The 18,333-nt window shown below is 38.4% G+C and overlaps 1 protein-coding gene across 3 annotated transcripts in view; it reads left to right on the top strand.

Moving 5' to 3' along the window:
- BTBD9 (BTB domain containing 9) overlaps window positions 1-18,333 on the top strand; it is a 394,620-nt gene that overhangs the window by 45,405 nt on the left and 330,882 nt on the right. For all 3 annotated transcript variants that reach the window (XM_043907354.1, XM_043907356.1, XM_043907355.1), the window contains exons 5-6: window positions 1,367-1,586; window positions 4,680-4,799. In XM_043907354.1, the coding sequence (XP_043763289.1) occupies window positions 1,367-1,586; window positions 4,680-4,799 (340 nt within the window). The remainder of the gene's footprint in view (window positions 1-1,366; window positions 1,587-4,679; window positions 4,800-18,333) is intronic.

The following is an 18,333-nucleotide window of genomic DNA, read 5'->3' as shown; positions in this document are numbered from 1 at the left end:
TGGGGTCGCAGGGAGTCAGACACGACTGGGCGACTGAACAACAACAAACTGGAACTGAGCGCATAAGCCTCTGGTGGTAAGAAGTTGATCACGACTAGGCTTTATTTTCATTTGGTTTGGTTTCTGAGTTGCCTTAGTCTTTTGCAGGTTAACTAAATTCAACTCAGACCTTATTTTTCAGCTGCATTTTTTATCATCAGCTGGAGCCACTCTCTTTACCTGTCTTCAGTTGAAAAAAAATTTTTTTTAATCTGCATTTTCTTAGAAATCTGCAATGATAAATTGCTCCTTTTCCCTAAGAGCCTAATTATAGCTCATACTTTCACCTAGTCAGATCACACAGCCAAGATATATATATTCTGTGAGAATTCAGCATTTATTTATACCATCTGTAAACTTGGCCAGTGCTCTTATTGTGTGCTTTTTTTACACATGTTTTGTAAAAATAATGGCAGTTTTTTAGAGCTTAGTCTGTGCTTTGCAAAGATCTTTTCATTTAATTCTTCAACCAAAACACTTGTGGGGATAGATGATGCCCTATTGAGAAACTGAAGTTCAGAGAATGTGACTTCCACAGAGTGACACAGCTTCTTAAAGGTGGCAGCATTATTTAAACCCTGCCTTCAGAGCTCAAGATCTTAACATCTGTTTTATGTTGCTTCTTATCACTCCATGGAGAGACTGTCAGCATTACAATGTTAGTACCTGGAAGATAGGTTTCCAGATCTGTAAAGCAAAATTCGCGTAGAGAACTTCAGAGTCTTAGGAAATTGACTCTTAGTACATCTAGTGTTGGAGAGGGGAAGAGGAGGGTAAGTTATCATCATAATATTAATTTTGATGACAGACTGAATTTTTATTTTTAAAAGTGTATCTTCTTTTAAACATATTCTTGTTTTTTAAATAACTGATTCAGCATGTCCTTGTATGACCAACAGCTCTGCTGTATTGAAAATTTTCTCTTTCTGTTCTGTCAGAAATTGGACCTATCTGCTTTGCTTTTCTATTTTGTGCTCAGTCCAGGTGGCAGGTATAGGTCATTTTACATGCTATTTTTGTCAGGTAGATAGTAAAGCTTCTAATAGAATGAATTCAGCAGAGCTGATTTGTTTGTCCTAGAACATGTTTTTTCCTAGTATTTACCACTTTTTCTTAGTCATAACTAGTCCCAGGCACTTAGTGGCTACGGTGGTGTCATTAAATTTCAATTGTGATGGAATCTTAATCCTCACAGACATTCCATATCTCCTCTCTCTCGTTAAATTAAATGCATATACTAGAATCAACTAGAATTTTAATCTTTTCCCCCAAATATGGAAAATTTAATAAGTAACCGTTAACCTTGCTTTTTCTATTTTTCACTTAGTACCAGAAGAAAACATTGCAACTATGAAGTATGGAGCCCAGGTTGTGAAAGGGGAGCTGAAGTCTGCCTTATTAGATGGTGACACTCAGAATTATGATTTGGATCATGGATTTTCTAGGCACCCAATTGATGATGACTGTCGTTCTGGCATTGAGATTAAGCTAGGTCAGCCGTCCATTATCAATCATATACGGATCCTCCTGTGGGACCGAGATAGCCGGTGAGTCATTAGCATGACTTGGAGAGAAACTGATATGTTTGATTGAGATGGCCTAATTTTGTGGTCATCAGCTTTGGTTTTACAAATTTGATGTTTTGTATCTTTGTCATCATTTTGCTATTTCTCTTGAAGTTTAGTTTTAGGGGAAGAATTAAGTACATTTCTTTAAAACAACGTTTTTTGCTTCTTTTCTGCCTATGAAAGTAATGAATATGTGTTTATTGTGGAAAACATAGAAAATACAGAAAAGCACAAAGAAGAAAATAAAAATTACTAGTAATCTCACTGCCTATTATTAATCCTTGTACATGTCTAACTAGCATTTTTTGTTATGCATCGTGATATAAACACACACAAAACAGAAACCTGTAAAACCACACATAGTTTTACAAAATAAAGATCAGATATACAAAAAGTAACTTCATTTTTTAATGAAAACATTGTGAATATTCTACTCTTTTAAATGTTACTTAAAAAAAATTTTTTTAGGGACTTCCCTGGTTTTCCAGTGGCTAGGACTCTAAGCTCCCAGTGCAGGGGACCTGGGTTCAATCTCTGGTCGGGGAACTAGATCCCACATGTTGCCGCTATGAGTTTGCATGCCACACTGAAGATCCTTCATGCTGCAACAGAGATCGAAGATCCTGTTTGCTGCAGCTAAGATCCAGCACAGCCAGAATAAATAAATAAATTAAAAGATTTTGTTGAAGTATAGTTTATTTACAATATTGTTTTTAATTTCTGCTTACAGCAAAGTGATTCAGTTATATATATATACACACATATTTTTTTTTCATATTCTTTTCCATTACGGTTTATCATAGGATATTGAATATAATTCCCTGTGCTGTACAGCAGGTCCTTGTTTATCCATGTAAAATGTTACTTTTAATGATTGTTTCGTATTTTCCACCATGTGGGTTACCACTATTTATTTACTTGATTGATTACTTTTAGATATTATAAAAACTTAAAAAATCTATTTTATACCATGGATAAAGAAAAAAATTGTCTTTTAGTGTGTATAAATATCATTATCAAAACAAAATTGTGAAAAAGATTTGGTGGGGTCCAGCCTAGAAACCCACCAGTTTCAAAAGTTGACCTTTCTTTCTAGCCAATCTGGTTTTCACCCACTGTGGTGTCTGGGTTCAGCCATGATGGCAGAAGTACCAGAGCAGTAGGGTGACTAAGAACTGAACAATCTCCCTCATTACTGCTTATCTTTAACCTAAACCCTACATACCCAGATACTGGTGTGCAGTCTTTGAGGCCCTACTCATGTTTTTTACATCTAGACAAGAAGGGCTTAATAGTAAGGATGATGAAACCCTGAAGATCTTGCTGGTTAATTCATTTTTCTTGTTAGCACCACTGACCATCACACTGGGCTTTCAGGCCATTTGAGCCAAGTGTGAGGGAAGCTTTATGAAGGGAGAGCCAGCATTTCCCATGTGTGTGGATGTTGGAGGTTATCTCTTGGTTGTCTGTTCCCTTTATATTAAGAATATATTTCCTGATACTTATCTTATTGGATATAATATGATGTTTGTTTGGCAAAGTGGAACATACTTATGTATTATTTCCAAGAGTCTCTGATTAATAATAGAAGTAGGCACTGTTCTAGAAGTTTTACATACATTCATTCATTTAATTAATGATGAAATTAGTATAAAATAATAAAAGAAAAAGGTGAATACATTTGAAACTGAAAGTAGTTATCATTTCCGGGATGTTAAATATTTATAGGCCACTTTGTTTTAGTATGTGCGTTGCATTCACAGGGGACTTAACTTTACCACGTACCAGTTGTTATCTCACAGAAGTTGTTATCATTCTAAGCAAAGGTGAAAAATTCAGAATCTTAAGCCAAAAAGATTCTGACATGTGTTGTAAAATTATATCCTACATTGTTGATAACCCAGAGAGGTTCAATAAAAGGTTATAACCAGTTTGAGACTGAGCGATAAAACGAATGGGAGTGAGGGGACAGCAGAAAATGAGGGGATGACACAAAATAAGCTGACCTTTTCTGGTCACAACTGTTGGTTGCAGGCTGACATTTATGGTCACCTAAATCTTCTGAGATTGTTCCTGTTGATATTACAGTACAAGTAATAACTGCATCTCAAATTTAAATTTGGCTTATGACAGGGGAATATAGATTTGTTCAGGATGGCACCAGCATGTAATGGTCCAGGGTAGCTGACCAGGGGAGGATGATAGGCTGTTTTCATTACTGGCAGATTATTAGCTGCCAAATTTTAAGTTGTACGGAAAAGAAACATGTAATATCTCTTCACCCATGTCATTTATTGTTCTGCAGTCTGCGTTTGTGTGTAGGATGGTAGGAGGCTGGGAGGGATCAAGAGATAAGCTGGCCTCAGTGAGGAAATGTTCAGAGTTGCCTTTCCTCCTGAGAGAGTAGGGCTGAGCACCCAGGCCAATGAAGGCAGAAGGAGAAAGCACCCTTGTCTATTTTCTGTCCTCTTTCTGTCATCACTTTATTAATCTGCTAATATGGTGTGTGCAGGGCATCCTGGGCCTGTTATGTCTGCTATACCTGATAACATGCCAAGCACCATGCTAGACCCTGAATATATGCAGATAAATATGGCGCATGGTACATGTTCTTCAGCAACTTGAGACTTTCCCTGGTGGCTCAGCGATAAAGAATCTGCCTGCGATGCAGGAGACTCAAGTTTAGTCCCTTTGTCAGGAAGATCCTCTGAAGAAGGAAATGGCAACCCACTCCAGTATTCTTGCCTGGGAAATCCTATGGACAGAGGAGCCTGATGAGCTACAGTCTGTGAGTCACAAAAGAGTTGGACATGACTCAGTGACTAAGCAACATGTTCTTAAGCAGCTTGAGACCTAATAAGGCAGACAGACATGCAAAGAGATAACTTCAGTACATATTGTAAATGCTGTGTTAGGGCGATCTACACAAATTTCATCATCAGGATTTGGTCGTTGTTCAGAAAACCTAATTCATAGGTAGTGTATTTTTTGTACCTTTTAACATTTTATTAAAATTCCACTTGTTATTTTAATATGGTCCTTTTTTTCTGCCTTTTTCCTTTTGATTCATAGGTCTTATTCATACTTCATTGAAGTGTCAATGGATGAACTTGATTGGATCAGAGTGATTGATCATTCACAGTATCTGTGTCGTTCGTGGCAAAAGTTATATTTTCCAGCCCGCGTCTGCAGGTAGTTCTCATGGCTTATAAATGATATTGATGTTTGTTTAAAGAGATATGAATGTTGAGAAACAGGTTTCGTTTTCTGTCTCAGAAGAAAAGTTTTTCAGGGTATCAGCTACCAAATGCATTCTAACTAAAACACTTAGGGAAACTGTGGAAAATTAAACATCTTAATATTTATAGTGTACTGTGAAACTGTTTTGTACCATGTTTATGTAGTAGACCTGTAAATGAATAAGAAGGGACACTGAGATGTTGAAATGCTTTTTAAATTCCATGCTATACCTTGAAAGCAGAGCGATTGTTAGGGGGTGTGTTCTTTCCACAAAAGCCAGGAGAGATATTTTTGGAGGCTTCCCTGGCAGTCCTCAGGGCCAGGAGGAGATTTTTGAATGCCATTGTGCATGTTCTGAATATCTTTGTTCTTTTTCTAGGTCAGTGAATATCTGTGGGATTTGACAGAACAGGTGTTTCTAAGTGGGGTTGTGTTTGGGGCAAGGGAGGCTGAGCTGGTGGGGCTCTAGACTCACACCCTCCCTTCAACCAGAGCACCTTAAGTTTTACTGTTGTTTTATATTCTAGCTCCATGTAAATTTGTTTTTTAAAAAGTATTGATAAACTATTCTAACATTTCATATTCTTACTTTAGGTGTAAGCCATCTTTAAAGCTTGCTTTCTGAAATTCTGTAAAACCAGGATGAATGATGAATTGAGGAGTTGGGAAAAGTGGTTAAAGACCCCTGAAATTCTGTTGTGTGTTTTTTTTTTTTTCTGTTGTGCTTTTCCCCTTGGAAATTGCCCTTCAGATATCACCCTAACTCAAGAGATCAAAGGCAGAAAGTGATTGGTTTGTTTAGTTAGGTGTGACAAAAAGAGAAGGGAAGGGCTATGGTGGCTATAAGCCAGGGAGCATGTGGAGCAGCCTCCTTACCCCCAACCCTGACTCTCCTCCACACCCTCACTCACGTTCCCGACTGACAGCCAGTGTGGCTGAGCCCCATCCGGGTGGGCTGTCCCACCGCATTTACTCTCTTGGTCAGAAAATACCCTTATACTTACTTAACACATGATCTAACAGCCTCAGGCAGAATTCTTATTCCCACCACAGGAACACCACAAAACCTTTCAGCCTCTGGTACTGTAGCGAATGTTGCCTACATTTTTTTTTTTTTTTTATTATGGGTATGACCAGACACATTATTGTTACCCAGGGATCCTCTTGTGTGGAAATGAAGAAAATCAATTTCATTTCCCCAAAGAGGAAGTAAAGTGTCTCAGGTCTGGCAGTTGCTCTTTTATCAGAGGGGTTTTGAATGGATTAAAATGAGAGGGACAAGAAATTGAGTGAAGATTCTGTGTCTCAGAACTGCCTAGGGATACTTTGAGAGTGACGGAGGTGCCCTGAAGTGGAGGACGGGATTGAGTCTGCATCAACTCACATTATTACGGTTGTATCCGGTTAAAAAAATAAGCAGTGTAACAACCAGAATGTCTGATGTGGTCCAAAGGACTCTGTGTTTGTATTTAATTTGAAACCCTAGGAACACGACTCCCAGGACGAATTGTTGTGCCTGTGATACCAGCTGTGACAAAGGCCGTGTGCTTTACTCACCTGAAAACCCCTGCCTTGTGGAGGGACACATGTGCCCTCAGTCATGATCTGTGGCTTTTAGAAAATGTAATTCTCTTGTTCACTAACGGACATTGTTTATACTCCCTTTTCCTTATTTTGTCTCTTCTGTGTGGCCTTGCCTTTGTTGTTGCTTTTGTGTGCTGTAGAGCCTGGCTGTATTTCCGATGCTAATTTTTGTCCTGTTACAGCCAGCTCCCAGTGCTGGTAGAGAAAACCTGAGCAAAGGTGGTGTTAGAGATAGTGATAACAAGAAAAGGAGGCAGTCCTGTATGCATTTTAGTGGGAAAAATATTGTAATATTTATAACCACTTTAACTTATCATATATTTTTAAAATATTTATTAATTTGGCTGTGCTGAGTCTTGGTTGCGGCACGTGGAATCTTTAGTTGCAGCATGTGGGATCCAAGTCCCTGACTAAGGGTCAGACCTGGGCCCTCTGCATTGGGAATGCAGAGTCTTAGCCAGTGGACCACCAGGGAAGTCCCCTAGCTTACCATATTACTTACTACATTCCATCGTAAGCTCTGCCTTTTGTGAAAGTTTGCTATTTTGGTAGTGTTTTAAAATGAACTTACTGAGCCCCTGTTGATTATCCAAAGATGCCTTGTGCTTGGTGTTTCTTATCATCACAGTCGTTTATTGACTACCTAAACAGTGTTCTAAGTACACTTCTTCCAGAGACTTTACTGGGCACATATAAATTCTTTATTTCTTTAGCACATAAGTGTTCAGTTTGCATTATGTTAGTTAATTTGCACATTTGTATGTCACCTTTGTTCTTCAGTGTCCCTTACATGTTTGTCTTATCTCTGATACCAAATTATAAGCTCTTGGGAGTAAGGAGTATGGATTCTAATCTTTTAGTATTCTTGTATGGTATTCAGGCTATGTAGGTATGCAGTAGGTACTCTGTAAATGCTAGCATGGGTTTGGGGTCAAGGCACTGATCAGGTAATGACAAGATTAATTCAATATTAATATGTATATATTTTCATTGGTGTTTTTTACCCATGTCTTTGTTATGTATATCTGTGGTGGAAAACTTTGGATTGGTAAATGCTGTGACAGCAGATGTAAGGAAGTGGTCTGCTCTTTCTTTCTGGGCCCTTTTCAGGAATGCATGGTTGGGCTAAGTGGACTGCTCAATGTAGCCAAAAGCTTAGACTAATCACAGCCCCCTAGCCCCCAGCTGGAGATGAAGAAAAGTGACTTGGCAGTTTTGGTACAGTTTTCCATATGGTTTAGTTCAGTTCAGTCACTCAGTTGTGTCTGCCTCTTTGCAACCCTATAGACTGCAGCACACCAGGCTTCCCTGTCCATCACGAACCCTCAGAGCTTGCTCAAACTCATGTCCATTGAGTCGGTGATGCCATCCAACCATCTCATCCTCTTTCATCCCCTTCTCCTCCTCCCTTCAATATTGCCCAGCATCAGGGTCTTTTCAGATGAGTCAGCTCTTCACATCAGGTGGCCAAAGTATTGGAATTTCAGCTTCATCATCAGTCCTTCCAATGAACACTCAGGACTGGTCTCCTTTAGGATGTACTGGTTGGATCTCTTTGCAGTCCAAGGGACTCTTCAAGAGTCTTCTCCAACACCACAGTTCAAAAGCATCAATTCTTCGGCACTCAGCTTTCTTTATAGTCCAACTCTCACATCCGTACATGACTACTGGAAAAACCATAGCCTTGACTAGACAGACCTTTGTTGGCAAAGTAATGTCTCTGCTTTTTAATATGCTGTCTAGGTTCATCATAGCTTTTCTTCCTAGAAGCAAGTATCTTTTAACTTCATGGCTGTCATTACCATCTGCATTGATTTTGGAGCCCCAAAAAAGTCAGTCACTGTTTCCACTCTTTCCCCATCTATTTCCCATGAAGTGATGGGACCAGATGCCATGATCTTAGTGTTTTGAATGTTGAATTTTAAGCCAACTTTTTCACTCTCCTCTTTCATTTTCATCAAGATGCTCTTTAGTTCCTCTTTACTTTCTGCCATAAGAGTGGTATCATCTGCCTGTCTGAGGTTATTGATATTTTTCTCGACAATCTTGATTCTATCTTGTGCTTCATCCAGCCCAGCATTTCGCATGATGTACTCTGCATGTAAGTTAAATAAGCAGGATGAGAATATACAGCCTTGACATACTTCTTTCCCAATTTGGAACCAGTCCATTGTTCCATGTCCGGTTCTAACTGTTGCTTCTTGACCTGCATACAGATTTCTCAGGAGGCAAGTAAGGTGGTCTAGTATTCCCATCTCTTTAAGAATTTTCCACAGTTTGTTGTGATCCACAGGGTCAAAAGCTTTGGTATAGTCAATAAAGCAGAAGTAGATGTTTTTCTGGAATTCTCTTGCTTTTTCTGTGATCCAGAGGATGTTGGCAATTTGATGTCTGGTTCCTCTGCCTTTTCTAAAACCAGCTTGAACATCTGGAAGTTCTCAGTTCACGTACTATCATTACTTTGCTAGCGTGTGAGATGAGTACAATTGTGTGGTAGTTTGAACATTCTTTGGCATTGCCTTTCTTTGGGATTGGAATGAAAACTGACCTTTTCCAGCCCTGTGGCCACTGCTGAGTTTTCCAAATTTGCTGGCATATTGAGTGCAGCACTTTAACAGCATCATCTTTTAGGATTTGAAATAACTCAGCTGGAATTCCATCACCTCCACTACCTTTCTTCTTAGTGATGCTTCCTAAGGCCCACTTGACCTCTTACTCCAGGATGTCTGGCTCTAGGTGAGTGATCACACCACCGTGGTTATCTGGGTCATGAAGATCTTTTTTGTATAGTTCTTCTGTGTACTCTTGCCACCTCTTCTTAATATATTCTGCTTCTGTTAGGTCCATAGCGTTTCTGTCTTTTATTGTGCCCATCTTTGCATGAAATTTTACCTGATATCTCTAATTTTCTTGAAGAGATCTCGAGTCTTTTCCATTCTATTGTTTTCGTCTGTTTCTTTGCATTGACCACTTAGGAAGGCTTTCTTATCTCTCCTTGCTATTCATTGGAACTCTCCATTCAGATGGATATATCTTTCCTTTTCCCCTTTGCCTTTTGCTTCTCTTCTTTTCTCAGCTATTTGTAAGGCCTCTTCAGACAACCATTTTGCCTTTTTGCATTTCTTTTTCTTGGAGATGGTTTTGATCACACCCTCCTGCACCATGTCATGAACCTCTGTCCACAGTTCTTCAGGCACTCTTGTCTATCTGTTTTATGTGGTACTTAGAACCATCTTCTATCTTTTCAGCTTTGTCTTTGTCAGGAAAAGACAATTCTGCTGTACCCATAAATTTCCCTTCCTTCACATTGTCTTCTTGGCTAAATAGGAAACTCTTCAAGCCCTTGCATAGAGTTCTTAGATGGTGGAGCCTGGAACTGAACAAAAAACACTAATAAGAAGTGGAATACTGAGTGCCCCGGGGATGTTTAAAAATTTTTTTCTGGCTTTTTGTCAACATGGTGCTAGTATATTGGCAGCTGTATAATGTTGCTGAAATATGAGAAGACTTGAAAACATGGATGTGAATGTGTGTAGAGGTAGCCTGCATATGGCTGGTAGCTAGAATTACTAGAGCCATTTGGTGTAAAACCTGAGAGTTGAAGGAGAAGAATAGTTGGCTTGAAAGCCAAGTTCTTAACAATATACCTGTTGAGAGAGGAAAGGAAAGAATGGGTGGCAGATAGGTTTACTGCTGGAGCTGATTAGAGAAGTGAGAGGAGAATGCAGAGGAGCCAGAAGGGGTGTTGAACAGGATGCAGCCTGAGTTCAGAACATGACACGGGCGGGCTGAACTCAGTTAACACTAAACTGGGCTTCTTTCTTCCTTCCCTTTTGTTTTTAATTATCAAAATGGAAATGTCATTTTATGACATTTTAATTATTAAATTGCAATATAGTGCTAGTTGCTCAGTTGTGTCTGACTCTTTGCAACCCTACTGACTGTAGTGAACCAGGCTCCTCTGTCCATGGAATTCTTCAGGCAAGAATACTGGAGTGGGTAGCCCTCCCCTCCTCTTTGACCTTCCCGACCCAGGGATCGAACCCGTGTCTCTTGCAGGTGGATTCTTTACTGTCTGAGCCACTGGAGAAGCCCACATCACAGTATAGTGTACATTTCAAACACTGGTAAAGCCTGCCCTCTGCTAAGGCTGTGCTGTTTCCACCAGTAGCACACAGAAATGCCGTGTCTCTGAACCCTCACCGGTGTGGGCATTGTCAACGTTTGCCAGTGTGATTTCAGATTTGGGTTACCTTTATCATCAGTGAAGTAGGATATCTTACAGTACTTGACATTGATTATTTCTCATTTATAAAAAGTCTGTTTTTGTCTTCTGTATATTTTTCTTCCAGTGTGATTATCTTTTTATTTTTGGCTTGTGAGAACTTTATGTTGATATATGCATCTTGATATACATGTATAATATAGTATATATGTGTCATATATATTTTTATACTTGTTTGTATATGTATGTTTTATATGATTATACTTTTGCCTATCATGTATATTTTATTAGTTTTTACTATTTTATCAGTACTTTTTATCATATGGGATTTTATGTTTAAAAAAAAGTAAGCAAATGTGTCCATCTTTTTTTATGGTTTCTGGTGGTCTGATATTATGTTTAGAAGGGTGTTCCTCACTCCGGCATTAGAATGTTATATTTTTAGAATTTTTTCTACTTGTTATTTTTACACTTATATCTAAATATTTAGTCCAGCCAGAATATTTTTCATGTATATTTTCAGATAGGGAAAGTCAGCTGACTAACGACCATTTATTCAATAATTGTTCCTACCACACTGATATGAACAGCCATATTTGTCATGTGCTAAATTCTAACATATACTCTACTCTGTTCATTGATTTCTTTGACTGTTAATGAAAGTGTTTTAATCATTCTGGTTTTCCCTTCCCTCCTTTTTCTTCTTTTCTTAGAACTAGAGATAATGTGCCAAATGTGTCATGGAAAAAAGGGTGTCGTAGAGCATCTGCTGGCCTTGTCTTAGTCTCACTGGTCACAGTAGAGGCCACAAATGATGAAAAATATCTCACTAGAATGGTTCTGCTTTTACATACAACAAGACATTTAGGCGTGCTTCAACAGCTAAGAAAATAGATTTTTCTTTATTTATTCATCTGTATATTCATCCATTACTCATTTCACAAATAACCTCCTTCTTTGTGCTATGCATTGTATTAGGAACTGAGGCCATAACACTGAAGAAGACTGCCAGGGTTTCTACTCTCATAGAATTTGGAAGGAACAGATATAAACTGTAAGAAAACATCTGGTAATTTTAAGTGTTGTTAAAATGGTACTGTGATGGTGACCAGGGTCGAGGAAGAGAGTGGTTATTAAAATAGGAGATTGCTGAAAGCCCGAGAGGGGAGCTGGGGGTTTCAAGCAGAGATTTAAGAGGATGATATTCTCTGGTCTTTGTTGTAGATATGTGGGCTTTCTTTGGTGTACACTGAATGTTATTCAGGAGTAACTGGTCTACTGTAGGAGGCCTCATTAGATGAATACTAAAACTGTGCTGCTTCTTGGTTTAGGGCACTTTAATCTCTTTTATTGCTACCATACATTCCAAGTCCCCTCTCATCCCTGCCATCATTAGATGCAGCATAATTTTTTCTACCCATTTTCATTAGATTATAGTACCTAACAGTGCTATAGATCTACAAGACATAAAACAAATGAGAAAATAAACATTGCTATTTATGGAAGCATCCTTTCCCTACCATATTAGCATTGTACAAAAGCATGTGCATCTTCCATTTTTTCTCTTTTGTTCTCCCCCAACCTCATACCTGGGCACTGATGTATTTATTTACTTTTAAAGGCAGACATGTTTACATTAATCAGTGGTTCTCATCAGGATGCTTTACAATCATACCTAGAATTATGCTGAGCCTTTATTTATATGATTCATGTCTTCAGAATTCAAGAAATGCCTTATTCAGCTGTAAAGGAAGAAGGAACAGTTTCAGTTTTTAAAAGTAATCATTTTAGTTCATACTTTAATAATAATTTAGTTTGAATCGTACCTCCACCTCCAACTTTGATATCATAATTGAACTAATACAGAGTGACCTGCAAGCAGAGGAACACTCTCTTCTAAGAGTGCAAAGCAAAATGTAGCCACATGGTGTCACTAAATCATAACAGTTTTACTTCGGGCTGAGGAGAGATTAAAATTGCTTTTTTTTAATAACCATATTTAAATATAAATTGTTCTGAAGTCTGTGATTTGTGAAATAACATGTGAAGCTATTTGTACTATTTAAGTCTTTCTACTCATGTGGAGCATTAATTATGCCTGAAGTCCGCAGAGGTACATTCAGGTGCTAGCCAGCCCTTAACTCGTCGTCTGCCAAGTGTAGCAGATACGTGGGCTTCTGTAGTGCAGCTATTCAGTTTCATACAGATAAGTTCTTTTTTTAAATCTTCCTTTCAAATTTTGAAATAAATAGAAGAATAACTCAAAGGAAATAGATCCATTAAATATTTATAAGGAATCAGGGAGCAGAAGAAAGGAGTGAAGAAGAGAGAGAGAGGGTTATAGGACCTCAGAGGAGAGACAGGAGAACAGTCTGACATTTATTGAGTGTCTGTTGTGGGCTAGACACATACTGCTCCTTTATATGATTCTCGTGATAGTTCTAGGAGAGGAACACCACTAACTACCATAATTGTACAAATGCCCAGACTGAGCCTCAGAGAAGTTAAATGTGCAGGTCTGTCGGATTACCGTTAAAGTCACAGTCCAGCAGTGCCTCTGCGGACTGAGGTGAAGCAGTAGCTGTGCTTGAGGGTAGGGGGAGACATGGGGCCCTGCACAAGCTCTTGCTGCCTCTTCGGCAGGAGCCGTTTCCAGGAGTGCTGGAGCAGAGGGCCTGAGGTGGCCACGCTCTGCTCCTGCCGGCCCTAGTCCCCGTCGTGACGGGTACGGAGGAGGAGACGGAGGCAGAGCAATTTCCTCTTTTAAAATGCCCCAAAAGGAGTGTGGCAATCCTTTATGTATGTTTTGTCAGTTTTTCAATAGACCTTTGAATTTTCCTGCCCCTTCGTTCTCCATGAGGTGATTCTAGGCTTTATTATTATGGAGTGCAGCTGATGTTTTTAACTCTTGATTTGTTTTGCTTCAGCTGTGTTTAGAAACAAGCTTTGTGTATTACAGAATTTCTCTTCACAAGATCTCCTTACATCTTGAATTGCTTCTTTTTTTGTTGATGAATTTTATGTTATTTTCACTTAGGATCCTTTTATTAGGCCAAAAATACTTTCCACTGTGTTTTGTATTCAGCAAGACCTTTGAGACATGGCTATTTGTGCTTAAGTTTTTCAATTGAATCTAGGCTTTTTGTTTTTGTTTTATTTAGTTTAAAGGATAATAACATGTTGAGCTGCTTTTGTGTATAGTGGAGGAGTTGAAACATGAGAAAATAGAACAGGAAAATACAAAATTTTCCTTTGCATTTTATCTTATAATTTTAGAGTATAAATTAGCATCTTTTGGTAAGTATGAGATGATGTTAATAACACCAATGACCTGTCATTACTACTGCAAACAGCCATTGTCTGTTTTTTATTCTGGAAAGGCAAGAACTATATTTGGTAGTAGTACAGTTGCTTCCCAAGCACTTTCAGGATTAAGTTCAGATAGTACCTCCCTAGTTGATGATTAAACATCTTTTTTTCCCTTGTTTTCCCTCTGCTTGTTGCACTGTGCTTAGTCGCTCAGTCGTGTCTGACTCTCTTGCCACCCCATGGACTGTAACAGCCTGCCAGGCTCCTCTGTCCATGGGGATTCTCCAGGCAAGAATTCTCGAGTGGGTTGCCATGCCCTCCTCCAGGGGATCGTCCCAGCCCAGGGGTTGAACTCAGGTCTCCCGCATTGCAGGTGGGTTCTCTACCATGTGAGCCAGGGAAGTCCTTCCCTCTCCTTCATTCTACTCTGTTACTTATAGAACTTACTCGTCAGACATTCATTCAACAAACAGATACTTATTGAATACCTATTATATTGCAGGCACTTAGTTTAGGTTCCAGCATGAAAGGATGAACAAGACACAGTTGCTACTCTCACAAACTTCGTGATATAATAAGAGTGACAACTTTCTAATGATGGGTAAAGTAAAATGTGATCGGTACAATAATAGATGTGTGTATATATATATATATATATATATATATATATATATATATGTTATTCTAGAGCAAAGTCATGGGGGATCCTACAGAAGAGAGAATTTGGACAAAGGGATCAAGAGATTGAGCAGGAAAAAGTATGGGAGAAAGGATGCTTTTTGTTCTTTTGCCAAAGGCAGAGTCTGCAGTGGACTTGGTCAAATCTAAACTCTTCACCCATAGCTCTGCATCACTGGGCCCTTTGCTTCTCTAGCTTCTTTTTGGTTCTTAGTATAAATTCCATTTTTGGTCTCACCAGTCAAAATCATCTATTTAACGGGAGCTCCCTGGCAGCCCAGTCGTTTGGACTCCGAACTTTCACTGCCGAGGGCCTGGGTTCAGTCCCTGGTTGGGGAACCTAAGATCCCATAAGTCAGGCAGTAAGGCAAAAAAAAAAAAAAAAATGATGAATGTGCCATCCCCCTGTGTGAATGTGCCGTCTGCTCATGTCTTCTACCTGTGTCCCTGAGCTCAGAGCCTCTACACGACTGACACTTCTCTTCTCATGCGACCCTGTATAACTGTTAACTGTTTCAGGTATCTGGGACTTGGTTTCATTTAGTTTTTGTTTTGTTTTTAATTTCGTTCAACAAGACTAGAAGATTCCCTATGAAGAACCATAAACTAGATTAATTTTCACAGAGAATATTCAGAGAATAGTAAAAATTTCCAAGAAGTGAAGGAAAAAGAATCCCTCTTTTCGAGCCAGGATTTGAGTCAGTGTGTCTTTTGCTTAGAAAAATAAGGCACTTTTGTAGGTACTTTGTGTTGGGTATATGCTGTCTATAAGGAAGTTGACATGAGCATACCAGTTCTCCTATTCGAGATCTCCTTTTGGAATATACTGGATTGGCCAGAAAGTTCGTTTGTTTGTAAAAACCTGGACAAAGTTTTTGGCCAACCCAGTATTTTGGCAGTGTACTTTCCCCGCACTTATGTGTGGGACTTAGAAAATTCTGAATCAGGAATGCAGGTATTGACCTGTTGCGCATGGGACTGGGGATCTGTCAAGGAGGAAACAAGGAAGGAATAGAAGACAAAGTCATCTGGGACTTCAGTCTCCTTTCTATGAGCCGGGTGACTCTAGCATAGGAAACGGAGGCAAAGGTGAGCTATAGAAATGAGAGCGGAACCCCAGTAATTAATGGAAATGGTGGGGAAAGCAGTTCTAGGACCTCCCTCCCAGCGTCTGGAGTAAATGAGGAAATAATGAACTTTCACTCACTTTTCTTTTTGGAAGGTCGAGAAGGAGGAAGGACTGCTAGATCTTAGAGGTTAAAAACAGACAAACGTGGACATGGGCTTATTTGTGAATTACATAGTCATTTTCCAATCCTATTTACTCTGGAAATGGTAATCTAAAGAAGATACTGGTTAAGTAGTTAATAATTCTCTCAGTGGAGAATTAGGCCTATGTATATTTAAATTTTACTCCACATTGCCTAGCATTGATTGCTCTGACCTTTCATAACATTTACAACTTGAATCACCCAATTTTGCCATTAATTACATAGTAGATCTTCTATGCCCCTCTAATTTTTTTTTTTTTATGATTCCTGGACCTCACTGTATATTCCTTTAGTAGTATTTGCTTATCAGATATCTTGTTGAATCCCTTTAGCCATCTAACATCCCTGAATTTAGGTGGCTGGAAAACAGTCATTTTTTTTTTTTTCTGGAGAAATCCTTTTAACATTTTTTCCCCAGTGTTAGAAGGAGATACTAGGAAATGAAAATATTTTATTCTTTTTGCAGAAAATATGCTTAAAGAGAACTGTATGTACACATCCCATGGTTAATAAAATCATCAGAGCTTTTTCAGTCATCATTATAAATGGTACAGGTTCTCTGAATCAGGGTGCTTTCTGTGGATACAAGGTTAGCTCAAGGGACACTGGACCAGAAGTGAAACCAGATTGCTTGTCAGCTGCCAGAAATTCTGGGCAGAGTGCCAGACTTGGTTCACCTTTAAAAATTCATCTCCCAGTATGAAAATAGAGGGCTTGATCCCTACAAGGAATAGTGGTAGCATGAATACTTGGACTTCCTTTGGCCCAAAGTACTTTCATTGATGCTAGGAAAGGTGGGGGTACTGATTGGTGTGGACCAGCAGCTTTGACCTCATTTAAGAGCTGCAATATTTTCTCTAGCAGCCTTACTTCATTATGTTTCAAATTATAATTTCATAAGTTAATAATTGTACTTCCAAATAATGTGGGTCATATATACACTTTGAATGTGTTCTGCCTGATAGGAAGCTGTAGGTTTGACTTCTAATAGTCATAGAAATTCTATGCACATTATGAAGCTATTAGGATGTAACAGCTGTTTTAGTTCATTTCACCCTGCAAAAGAAATGTGATGCAGGCTAAAATGATCAGTAATTATGTATTTTGAAAGCTAAACCTCCAGTTACAGAAAGAGCTAATTTACACATTAGATACTGATAAAACTACAGTAAGCCATGAGTTTCAAAGTTAGTGTTATCTCCTGCCTAGGACTATGAAAGAGAATCTGTACCAAAAGACAGTTGTTTCCTCTTTGAAATGCTCTTTTACATTGCCTATTGTAATTTTGAAGTTGCAAATCAGCTGTAATGAAGAACTGCTTGATAACTTTCTAAAGAAAAAAATTAGAGGAATGTTAGAGGGAGTAGGATTTAGAAGGATTTCACTTTATTTCTGTTGATCAGGGCCTACCATCTGCCTTCCATTTAATGTTGTAGAAGCATGCATGCGTTTCCCAGTTCTGAACAGATGATGTGCATGATTTGTTGAGATATATGTGTATTCTGGATGTGTGTGTGTGTATATATACCTACGGTGCTTAAAATCACACTTGAAGTGTAAAACAGATAATGAGTCTCCATTTTGGGCTAATTTGCATATTCATCTCTTATACACAAAACAAAAGTCTACAATGATACTGATTTTCTTTTCTGCTTTAGAATCAGCACTAACCAGCTGTCAACAAATATTTTGATTAAACAGTCTTCTTTATTGGGGAATTTTGGGGCACATTCTTTATATAAACACATTGTTTTCTTTGATTTCAAGGGACTTATTTTCAGTATGATTCATAGATACATCACACCGGTAAGCTGTCATGCACAAAAATATATTTTTCTCTGTAAACTTCCTTTTTACCATTGATTTCTCTAGGGCAAAAATATGGCTCAGAACAGAATATTCTACCTCAGGATATTTGCCTGTAATAAAGGTAGTAAATAAATGTATAGCCCTGCTTTAAGTAAACTGAAAAATTTAAAGTAAAAGCTTCACAAACTGGACTTTTCCAGGAGATTTTTAAAGATAATTTAACAGTTCCTGTTATACATCTAAGACGTGATTGGACTACAGAAATTTTGTTCGTATTTTGACATGTATTCATCTAGTCTTTCTTCTGTGTGTAACCATACATAAACATGTTATTTATAAAAATGGTATCATGTAGCACATATTATTTTGAAATCTTGCACATATTTATTGTGGCTATTGTTCCATGTCAGGACATAAGTATCTGCTTTATTCTTTTTAACAATAGCACAGTATTCTAAATATGCTATTGTTTATCTAACTAGTCCACTATTGAGGGACTATAAGAATTTTTTTGGTTTTACTGTTATAGAATAATATAGTCTCTGCATGCATATTTGATTATCTCTTCACATAAGCAGAGTCAGAAGATATTACCATCTTAAAATATGAC

This window comes from Cervus elaphus, chromosome 7 (genome assembly GCF_910594005.1).
Source record: "Cervus elaphus chromosome 7, mCerEla1.1, whole genome shotgun sequence".
NCBI lineage: Eukaryota > Metazoa > Chordata > Mammalia > Artiodactyla > Cervidae > Cervus > Cervus elaphus.
The sequence above is the reverse complement of the archived record's forward strand: the minus strand, read 5'-3'. Positions and strand labels throughout refer to the sequence as shown.